This window comes from Anomaloglossus baeobatrachus, chromosome 9 (genome assembly GCF_048569485.1).
Source record: "Anomaloglossus baeobatrachus isolate aAnoBae1 chromosome 9, aAnoBae1.hap1, whole genome shotgun sequence".
NCBI lineage: Eukaryota > Metazoa > Chordata > Amphibia > Anura > Aromobatidae > Anomaloglossus > Anomaloglossus baeobatrachus.
This window is the reverse complement of record NC_134361.1, coordinates 184,449,741-184,461,304: the sequence shown is the minus strand read 5'-3', so window position 1 is coordinate 184,461,304 and position 11,564 is coordinate 184,449,741. Positions and strand designations below refer to the sequence as shown.

Below are 11,564 nucleotides of genomic sequence, written 5' to 3'. Positions count from 1 at the left end.
CGATGGTACCCCTTAGATGTTCAACTGTTAATGACCTTTACCTTTCAATTAAAAAATTGTGGGGGATAGAGAAAAGAAAAAAAAACAAAAAAAAAAAAACAAACACACTGCTCATTTGTGATGTCAACAAACAGTATTTTATTAAATCTAATCATTCTTAAACCGGTTTGACAAACAAAGCTGCGCGTTCTGTAGGTGTATATGTCCTGAACCTTTTTACCTGCAAACTCAGAGGGCGGTCCGTTTTACCCGAGGTCATGGGTCAGCATCTGCGCTCCTACTGAACCGAACTGGTTAACCTAAGTGACCCCCTATGGTTCAGTAACACGGCAGCCGTCCCATTGTGCTGGAGCCGTGGGGCAGAAGCTAAAACGTGGCCATAGTGTATATAGATTATAGCATTATATATCAGTGTAGTGTCGTTTATCTCTGATCTTGCTGCAAGGTTTTTTGTTTTTTCTTTCCTGGGTTTTTTGTTTGTTTTTCTTGGCTTTAAATTTGAAGACTCCAACCACGTGTCTGGTAATCTGCATTACAAACATTACGGTATATGCTGCACTGTCTCTTTTGGAGTGTTTGATGGATTCGTTGGAGGCGTACACACGGGATATTTGAGTGTCGTAAGCCTCGGATTTAGTAAAGTGTGTGCCAAAAAAAAAGGGACACCCACAGAGTGCACAAAGGCCTATGGGTACATTTGACGTGTATTCGTGATGTACCGAACCCCTAAATCTAGCCATATGTCAATTCCCAAGGTCATGTCACAAGAAAATAAGAGTAGTGGTAAGAAAGAGGGAGCCGTAGTCACAGCTCTCCGATTAGACATCTGATACCACAGATTGGTGAAGAGCCCTTTTCACATATCATAATCCCAAAACCTACATTCATTCTTAACACTAGAACTACTGAGGTAGTCATTTTAACTACTTTGCACCATGTTTTTCTATATAGGTGTCACGAGTCCAGTAGATCCAGTGTTAAAGGGGTGGTACACTACTCAGCATTGGTGGCCACATTGATGTAAAGCTCAAAGGCTTTTTTCAAATATTTTGTGTAGTCAATTAGGCCTCTTAGCGGTGCTAGTGAGGTTTGCTTATCTCTATCATGTGACCCCCGGTCTCTGTGAGCTCTGATATCCGGTGATGTCACGTCAACATCCACTTGACCCGACATCACGGAGGTGGCTCCAGTCTCCTGAGTGACTGGGCTGTGGGCAGAGTTTCACCGCTCGTCACAGTGCAGCATCTCATGCGCTCTCTCCTTCGCTGCAGAGAGCCACAAGCAGGAGAGATCCTGCGCTGTGATGAGCGGTGAAACTCTGTCCACAGCCCAGTCACTCAGGAGACTGGAGCCGCCTCCGTGATGTCGGGTCAACTGGAAGTTGATGTGACATCACCGGATCTCAGAGTTCACGGAGCCCGGGGCGGTCATGTGAGAGGATGAGCGGACCACAATAGCGCCACTCACAGGCAGAATTTACTACACAAGGTATTTAAGAAAAGCCTCATTCATAGCTTAACATCAATGTGACCACTAATACTGAGTAGTGCACCCCCCCCCCTTTAATGGCCAGTAAACGTCAAAGTGAACAGATTTTCCCTTTGCTGAGATAGATGACAGTTGGTGCTCATAACATTCTATGAAGAACTGTAACTGTGGATCAGGAGAATATCTATCTGCATAGAATTTTAACAGCACCAACGGTCACATCTCTCAGTAATGGGAGAATCTGTCGTCACTGAATTCACCCATGAATTAAGAGTGAAAGATCAGGAGGAGAAAGAAGCAGATAAGATATGTTTATGCTACAAAGTTTCTTATTTCCATGTGTACTGATTTGTGAACTAAACAAATGGTTACACTGTCCATCCACATCTAAAAAAGGAGCCAAGACCGAAGCTTAAAGTTGATGGTCCACCATAGTGGAGAATGCAATGTATTACTACCATCTAATACCGCCATATGCTACAGGAGAACGCAAAGAGGACATTCATTTTACAATCAACTTCAATAAGTTAAAAACCAAAGCAAACCCATGAAAGGGAACCTGTCACCACTTTCTTGGCGTATAAGCTGCGGCCACCACCACCGGGCTCTTATATACAGCATTCTAACATGCTGTATATACAGTTAGGTCCAGAAATATTTGGACAGTGACACAAGTTTTGTTATTTTAGCTGTTTACAAAAACATGTTCAGAAATACAATTATATATATAATATGGGCTGAAAGTGCACACTCCCAGCTGCAATATGAGAGTTTTCACATCCAAATCGGAGAAAGGGTTTAGGAATCATAGCTCTGTAATGCATAGCCTCCTCTTTTTCAAGGGACCAAAAGTAATTGGACAAGGGACTCTAAGGGCTGCAATTAACTCTGAATTCGTCTCCCTCGTTAACCTGTAATCAATGAAGTAGTTAAAAGGTCTGGGGTTGATTATAGGTGTGTGGTTTTGCATTTGGAAGCTGTTGCTGTGACCAGACAACATGCGGTCTAAGGAACTCTCAATTGAGGTGAAGCAGAACATCCTGAGGCTGAAAAAAAAGAAAAAATCCATCAGAGAGATAGCAGACATGCTTGGAGTAGCAAAATCAACAGTCGGGTACATTTTGAGAAAAAAGGAATTGACTGGTGAGCTTGGGAACTCAAAAAGGCCTGGGCATCCACGGATGACAACAGTGGTGGATGATCGCCGCATACTTTCTTTGGTGAAGAAGAACCCGTTCACAACATCAACTGAAGTCCAGAACACTCTCAGTGAAGTAGGTGTATCTGTCTCTAAGTCAACAGTAAAGAGAAGACTCCATGAAAGTAAATACAAAGGGTTCACATCTAGATGCAAACCATTCATCAATTCCAAAAATAGACAGGCCAGAGTTAAATTTGCTGAAAAACACCTCATGAAGCCAGCTCAGTTCTGGAAAAGTATTCTATGGACAGATGAGACAAAGATCAACCTGTACCAGAATGATGGGAAGAAAAAAGTTTGGAGAAGAAAGGGAACGGCACATGATCCAAGGCACACCACATCCTCTGTAAAACATGATGGAGGCAACGTGATGGCATGGGCATGCATGGCTTTCAATGGCACTGGGTCACTTGTGTTTATTGATGACATAACAGCAGACAAGAGTAGCCGGATGAATTCTGAAGTGTACCGGGATATACTTTTAGCCCAGATTCAGCCAAATGCCGCAAAGTTGATCGGACAGCGCTTCATAGTACAGATGGACAATGACCCCAAGCATACAGCCAAAGCTACCCAGGAGTTCATGAGTGCAAAAAAGTGGAACATTCTGCAATGGCCAAGTCAATCACCAGATCTTAACCCAATTGAGCATGCATTTCGCTTGCTCAAATCCAGACTTAAGACGGAAAGACCCACAAACAAGCAAGACCTGAAGGCTGCAGGTGTAAAGGCCTGGCAAAGCATTAAGAAGGAGGAAACCCAGCGTTTGGTGATGTCCATGGGTTCCAGACTTAAGGCAGTGATTGCCTCCAAAGGATTCGCAACAAAATATTGAAAATAAAAATATTTTGTTTGGGTTTGGTTTATTTGTCCAATTACTTTTGACCGCCTAAAATGTGGAGTGTTTGTAAAGAAATGTGTACAATTCCTACAATTTCTATCAGATATTTTTGTTCAAACCTTCAAATTAAACGTTACAATCTGCACTTGAATTCTGTTGTAGAGGTTTCATTTCAAATCCAATGTGGTGGCATGCAGAGCCCAACTCGCGAAAATTGTGTCACTGTCCAAATATTTCTGGACCTAACTGTAAGAGCCCAGGCTGGGGATAAAATGTAAAAAACACTTTATAATACTTACCTAACAGCTGCTTGGTCGGCCGTATGGGCGTCTCCGTTGTCGGCTCTTTCAGCCATCTTCGTCCTCCTTCTGACTCCTGTGTGCATGACGCAGCTACGCCATACACACTCACCGGCCCTGCACAGGCGCACTACAATACTTTGATCTGCCCTGCTCAGGACCTGAATGCCGGCGAGTGTGTATGATGTCGGACACGTCATGCACTGCGGCTAGAGAAGAAGGAGCACAAAGATGGCCAAAAGAGGAGGCGCAGGCACAGGACTTGCCCATAAGGCCCACAGCGCGACCATTAGGTGAGTATTATGAAGTGTTTGTTATGTTATACCCCCGGCCTGGGCTCTTATATACAGCATGTTAGAATGCTGTATGTATATAAGAGCCCGGTGGTGGTGGCTGCAGCTTATAGGCCAAAAAAGTGGTGACAGGTTCCCTTTAAGAGTCTTCTATAATATATATTTAAATAAAACACTTTGAAGTCTATAGATTTGTAGGAGCACCAATGTGAGCAGGTGCTGGTTATGGGAGGGATTCATGAAAATCCTGGGGAGGATCAGAAGAGGCCGACGCGCTTTCGTCTGTCCATATTGTGCTTATGGGGTCTCATTTGGCTAAAATAAGTTAATTCAACTGTGGTCCATCATATAGGATGGATCATAACTTACTGATCGGTGGGTGTCTGACTACTGGGATCTGCACTAGTTGGTAGAATGGAAACATTTATATCCTTATTATAAAATTAAGCAGCAGTCAAAGGGTCGACCATCAGTTCATTCATTCACTATGGGGTTGGCGGTAAAAGCAGAGTGCATAGGAATGAATGGAGGCGAGGTCGAGCCATGTACTGTCGCCCCATAGGGGATGAATGGAGCAGAGGTCGAACACGTGCACTGCAGCCCCCTAGGAAATGAATGGAGCAGAGGTCGAGCCGTGCAGTGCAGCCCCATAGTGGATGAACGGAGCCAAGGTCGAACACGTGCACTGCAGCCCCAAAGAGGATGAATGGAACCAAGGGCGAGCCATGCACTGCAGCCACATAAAGAAAAAAATGGAGCAGTATTCCAGCAAGTGCACTGCAGCCCCATAGGGACTGAATGGAGCCGAGGTCGAGCCGTGCATTGCAGTCCCATAGGTAATGAATGGAGCCGAGGTCAAGCCGCCACACTGCAGCCCCATAGGGGATGAATGGAGCCGAGGTCGAGCCGTGCACTGCAGCCCCATAGGTAATGAATGGAGCCGAGGTCAAGCCGCCACACTGCAGCCCCATAGGGGATGAATGGAGCCGAGGTCGAGCCATGCACTGTCGCTCCATTCTATCAAGGATAATCATTCCTAATCCTGCTGATATGCGGGGGGGGGGGCAGCAGTCAGACCTCAACCAATAAGTTTTTTTCGCTAGATGACCCCTTTAACACTAGAAGTCCCAGAAATTTCAAGATCCATAGGGTTTCAATGGTAGAAATGTTAAATGACCCCTCTCTGGGACTTCTAGTGTTAAAGTAGTTTACTGTCTGAGACCAAAGATGTTCAATTTCTCATGGCAGAAAATATGTCCATGGCAGTGCAACATGACAAGTGGTAACCTTAAAACTTGTGCTTCTCCATTTGTTTTCCCTAATAATTACTCAGTTACGGTCCTTCTCACTTATGTCCCCCTCTCCGGTTGGGATTTGTTTTAGTAAAGACTTGTATTCTTCATGATAATTCTGGAGCATCTTCTCCTACAACTCCTGTGCCTCTTACACCTACTAGAAATTTCTGAATAGACAACTGGGTGTTACCATCTGGAGGTGTCCAATCAGTGCTGACAATCCAAACTGTAGACCCTTTGAAGGCCACACCCAGTTGTCAACTTAGTCTGAAAATTTCTAGGAGGAATGACGGAAATGGCAGGAGATCCTTAGTGACTTTACTTCTGCACACAGGTAGCGTTTTACGGCTTTTTACAGACGGTCTTTTCCCATTAGGACTTTTCCATAAAATGAATAATTCTCTCTAGACGTCCCCCCCAACAATACAGTAAATGCTGTTGATGGTGACTGGAGTAAGACGACACCGGCTCGGAGTGCGGACAAGTAGAAACCTATCAGGATAACCTTTTTGGATAATGTATCACCGGTAAATCCCATAAAAGTATTAAAAAGTTGCACAAAGTATAGCTGCCTAGAAGTTACTATTACGTCACACAGTTTTTTGCCTTTATAAAATGTCACCAAAGTGTTCACTTTAAAAACAGTCCCTCGGGATCGCAGTAATTTCCAAAATCGTGGGCGCCACCAAATCCTACTCTGAACCTTGTGGTATAATCCGCCCCCACTCCAGAGGGTCTACGTCTGCGCATCCCTCCACTGATTTCACTTGTGTAGGCTCTGAGTGATCATCTCGCTGCCGTCATGTGCGCCGGCAAAAGAGTCAAAGTCCAGGCTGACGTCCTGGCTATTGCGCTCGTGGGCGTTGTCGAAGCTGTTCTTGCCGTGCAGCTGCTTAAGGTGCTTCCGTAATACGGGCTTGTGCGCAAACACCATATCGCAGTAGTTGCACTTGTGCGGCTTGTCCCCGCTGTGGAGGTTGAGGTGGTCCTGCAAGGAGCACTTCTGGGAGAAAGTTTTGCCGCATATCTTACACTGGAAAGGTTTGATGCCCGCGTGTACCCGCATGTGCCTATGCAAGTTGCCCTTCTGCGTAAAGGTTTTCCCGCAGAGTAAACACATAAAGAGCTTGTGCATTTTCAAGTGGTTGGCGTAGTTTTCCAAATGGCGAAACACTCGGGTACATTTGGGACACTGGTGATGCCACTGTAGGGTCTTGTCCAAAATCCTATTGGTGGGACCATATAGTTCTTTAGGTGCCGGTCCCATGTTGTCACTGCTGTTGTCGGACACTGTGTAGTTGTGCGCGGGATTGTTGTCGGTCTCCCCGGCTCGGTTTTCTACGGTGGAGTTGATGAGCGAGTGCTGAGGCTCTAATGAGTGCAGAGAAGTCTGTTCCGATGACAAGAACTGGCTCTGGCTGACTTTGGCTTTGTCGCTGGACATGTCACCGATAGACTCCACCTTGACGATCTGGATGTCGTCATGATCCGAGCTATCGTCAGAGTTGGTGGTCGCTGGGGATTCTGCTTGAAGAGTATCCTCCACCTCTTCGTCGGGTTCCGTAACCTCCGGGGGTACAGTGGTTTCCTCTTCTTCGTTTTTTGGTTCCGTGGCGTCCCTGGGTTTAATAAATTTCCACAAGGCCTGGGTGCATCGTTCCACCACGTGGCTCATCTGCAGAAAGCTGGCGGCTGTTAGGTAGTTGACCAGCTCCATCTCGGGAAATTCCAGGACCCCGGTGTAACAGGACAGAAGGAGGTGTTTCCCAGCCTCGGAGTTCTGGAGGATGGAAATGTGCACTTCTTGGGCATCACTTAAGTGGAACTGGTCTCGTAAATAAGGAGATCCGGCAGCCAACACCACCTTGTGCCCCGGCACCTCCACCTCATCGATGTACACGGTGACGTCACAGAACTTGTTCTGTTCTCTCAGTGCATTCATCCTCCCCAACATGGAGTCCCCATGATTGTCCAGCTGGAAGTGGAGCAGTCCAGCTCTATCACACATCCTTACACTTTGGCTTGCGAAACCTATGGAGCAATTCTAGACATCATCCGCAGACATCTGAAAAACAAAGAGAAAGACGATAATTTGCCATAAAAGCAGATTATGTGTTATCAAACCTCCTCGAATCGTATCTCTGAGCAGATCACTCAAAGATGCAAAAATCTGTACGGTCATTTTGCTAATACAATGCCACAAATAGACATGTAGACACAAATAGACAAGCCCAGCGGGTGGCAGAGGAGCAGCCAACGACCATGGCACAGACAGAAGGCGCCGGTGCATGTACAGAAGCCATCACTGGAGGTAGTAATTGGGCCCCTTCACATCTCGGGACTGTGTGTGGCTGCATAGATTGCACCAATACTATGTCCAACCAGCCACGGCACATCCACGTGGTTAGACAAAGTGAGAGTACCGTCTCATTACTCCTACCCTCCAGAATACCATCACAGGGTACAGATGGGTTACAGTGGCAGCCTCAGACTATAGGGGACACTTAGGAGGACACCGGGCCAGTTGTCTGGAATTACAAGTGATACTATTGCAAAAAGCCTTTCTCTAAAGAACCACACGGGTGGGGTATCAGCGGAGCAAACTACTTATTCTAGATGACTCGAGAAATGAGCTGACGTGCACTTCAATCAGGGATGGATGGGCTGAGAAAATGCACCAACTCAAACTAGAGGCAAATGCCCCCAGTGCTCATCTGATTAAAGGGTTAATTATCACATAGTAAGTGATGGGGATACTGATGAGTGAGCACTACCATGCTCGGTACTCGTAACCAGTGATGAGTGAGCACTACCATGCTCGGTACTCGTAACCAGTGATGAGTGAGCACTACCATGCTCAGGTGCTCCGTACTTGTAACTAGTGATGAGCGGGCACTACCATGCTCGGGTGCTCCGTACTTGTAACTAGTGATGAGCGGGCACTACCATGCTCGGTACTCGTAACCAGTGATGAGTGAGCACTACCATGCTCTGCGGCTGTAGCCAGTATTCGGATGCCTGGACGGGCTTGATTTGTTTACTGAGTATAATGGAAGTCAATGGGGAACTCGAGAATTTTCCAAGAAATCTTCTGAAAAAATGCTTGTGTTCCCCACTGACTTCCATTATACTTGGTACACCAGTCGAGCCCGTCCAATCATCCGACTACTGGCTACGACCACCTGAGCATGGTAGTGCTCGCTCATCACTTATGGGGATGACTTACTGATCGCTGAGGGTGCGGCCAGTGATCTCAACAACAAATCTCTGGAATCTGTGAACCAGATTCTGCAGAGATTCGCCTTGAATGGAGCGGAGATGCACAGGCTCAACCTCCAGTCCCTTTATTGTCTATGGGAAACAGCCGAGCGCTGCACTCTGCTCCAATCAAGGCGTTTCCTAGGTCCATTGGACGGTTGGGGATCCCAGCAGTCGGACCCCTAGTGATCAATAAACTATATTAACTTTTTAAAGGGGTAATCTGTCCGATTGCTGGGAGTCCAGCCTCTGGGCCCCCCTGATCCTGAGAGCCAAAGCTCTGAAGAGCCAGGGGTGAGAGGAGCAGAGATGGATCCTGCAGTCTGCCGCTCCATTTATTCTTATTGGCGTGCTGGTCACACACCTCCGGGACCCTCACTCCCCGAGCGCGGTCCCCCCACCCAGGGACCCTCACTCCCCGAGCGCGGTCCCCCCACCCAGGGACCCTCACTCCCCGAGCGCGGTTCCCCCACCCAGGGACCCTCACTCCCCGAGCGCGGTCCCCCCCACCCAGGGACCCTCACTCCCCGAGCGCGGTCCGCCCCACCCAGGGACCCTCACTCCCCGAGCGCGGTCCCCCCCACCCAGGGACCCTCACTCCCCGAGCGCGGTCCCCCCCACCCAGGGACCCTCACTCCCCGAGCGCGGTCCCCCCCCACCCAGGGACCCTCACTCCCCGAGCGCGGTCCCCCCCACCCAGGGACCCTCACTCCCCGAGCGCGGTCCCCCCCACCCAGGGACCCTCACTCCCCGAGCGCGGTCCCCCCCCCCACCCAGGGACCCTCACTCCCCGAGCGCGGTCCCCCCCCCACCCAGGGACCCTCACTCCCCGAGCGCGGTCCCCCCCCACCCAGGGACCCTCACTCCCCGAGCGCGGTACCCCCCACCCAGGGACCCTCACTCCCCGAGCACGGTCCCTGCACTCCTATGAGGATAAATGAAGCAACAGAATGCGGGTCCCATCAAGCCCAAAAATAGGGGATCATTTCTCAACTAGACGCCCACCTAAGACCACCGAGTCTCCCCCAATACGTCTTCTGTGCCAGTAGCTTTGCTGGACAGAGGCTCCTTTCTTCATAAGGAATCTGTAACCATTAATTTGTCTCCTGCAGTATTTCGGTGTGTTCCCCGCTATTTATGTGATTTGCAGAGACTGTTGATGATGCAGATTTCGATCCTTGGAGACTTTCCCTGGACCCAGGATAAAAATCAGTGACAAAATCTCTACTGTTCCTCCAGACAAAAAAAGTTACTAGAAGCCGCGCGATGACGTCATCAAGAAGCAGCGCGACCTAATGTATGTAGTAAATAAGCAGCTGTGGCCTCAGGGCCGGGAGGGGTCACTGCTGGCGGCCATGTCCGCGCCCCCGGTGTGCCCGCCGCGCACGGTGTCATGGAGCCGCCCCTCCCCCCGCGCTCTCTGGGGACCTCTGCCCGGTCCCGCCTCCAGCCGCTCTCACCTGCACCCGCCGGAGCTCTCCCCGGCCCGACACTCACCGGCGCCAGACGTGACGTACAAACACAGAACACGCCAAACACGAGCTGAGCTGACCTCAGATTACGTCATCAGCACGTGACCGGTCACATGGGTGGGAGGAGTCAGGCTGCAGCCAGGGAAGAGTTCTGCCGTTTCAGGAATCAGGATCACATCAGTGTTCTGAGGAGCGAGGAGAGAGAGCCGGAAACACAGCACTGAGCATACAGCCAGCACCGAGTGCTCTGCCTATACAGCCTGCACCGAGTGCTGTGCCTATACAGCCGGCACCCAGTGCTCTGCCTATACAGCCTGCACCGAGTGCTCTGCCTATACAGCCGGCACCCAGTGCTCTGCCTATACAGCCTGCACCCAGTGCTCTGCCTATACAGCCTGCACCCAGTGCTCTGCCTATACAGCCTGCACCGAGTGCTCTGCCTATACAGCCTGCACCCACAGTGCTCTGCCTATACAGCCTGCACCCAGTGCTCTGCCTATACAGCCTGCACCCAGTGCTCTGCCTATACAGCCGGCACCCAGTGCTCTGCCTATACAGCCTGCACCGAGTGCTCTGCCTATACAGCCTGCACCCACAGTGCTCTGCCTATACAGCCTGCACCCAGTGCTCTGCCTATACAGCCTGCACCCAGTGCTCTGCCTATACAGCCTGCACCCAGTGCTCTGCCTATACAGCCTGCACCCAGTGCTCTGCCTATACAGCCTGCACCCAGTGCTCTGCCTATACAGCCTGCACCCAGTGCTCTGCCTATACAGCCTGCACCCAGTGCTCTGCCTATACAGCCTGCACCCAGTGCTCTGCCTATACAGCCTGCACCCAGTGCTCTGCCTATACAGCCTGCACCGAGTGCTCTGCCTATACAGCCTGCACCCAGTGCTCTGCCTATACAGCCTGCACCCAGTGCTCTGCCTATACAGCCTGCACCCAGTGCTCTGCCTATACAGCCTGCACCCAGTGCTCTGCCTATACAGCCTGCACCGAGTGCTCTGCCTATACAGCCTGCACCCAGTGCTCTGCCTATACAGCCTGCACCCAGTGCTCTGCCTATACAGCCTGCACCCAGTGCTCTGCCTATACAGCCTGCACCCAGTGCTCTGCCTATACAGCCTGCACCCAGTGCTCTGCCTATACAGCCTGCACCCAGTGCTCTGCCTATACAGCCGGCACCCAGTGCTCTGCCTATACAGCCTGCACCCAGTGCTCTGCCTATACAGCCTGCACCCAGTGCTCTGCCTATACAGCCTGCACCCAGTGCTCTGCCTATACAGCCTGCACCCAGTGCTCTGCCTATACAGCCTGCACCGAGTGCTCTGCCTATACAGCCTGCACCCAGTGCTCTGCCTATACAGCCTGCACCGAGTGCTCTGCCTATACAGCCTGCACCCAGTGCTCTGCC

The 11,564-nt window shown here is 49.9% G+C and overlaps 1 protein-coding gene across 3 annotated transcripts; it reads right to left on the bottom strand.

The window, feature by feature from the left end:
- Positions 1-3,699: 3,699 nt before the first annotated feature.
- Positions 3,700-10,249, bottom strand: ZBTB26 (zinc finger and BTB domain containing 26). 3 transcript variants are annotated; one of them, XM_075324104.1, is made up of 2 exons: positions 10,173-10,249; positions 3,700-7,482 (listed from the first exon to the last, which is right to left on the bottom strand). In XM_075324104.1, exon 2 carries the CDS (start codon positions 7,423-7,425, stop codon positions 6,181-6,183), a length of 1,245 nt encoding a protein of 414 aa, XP_075180219.1. In that variant the 5' UTR covers positions 7,426-7,482; positions 10,173-10,249; the 3' UTR covers positions 3,700-6,180. The 3 variants fall into 3 exon arrangements, with proteins under 3 accessions (XP_075180219.1, XP_075180218.1, XP_075180220.1); XM_075324103.1 differs by having other exon boundaries at positions 10,136-10,232; XM_075324105.1 differs by lacking the exon at positions 10,173-10,249 and adding an exon at positions 9,681-10,097.
- Positions 10,250-11,564: the final 1,315 nt, after the last annotated feature.

Coding starts and splice junctions, on each gene's coding strand:
- ZBTB26 (XM_075324104.1), bottom strand. CDS start 7,425: ATGTGTGATAGAGCTGGACTGCTCCACTTCCAGCTGGACAATCATGGG.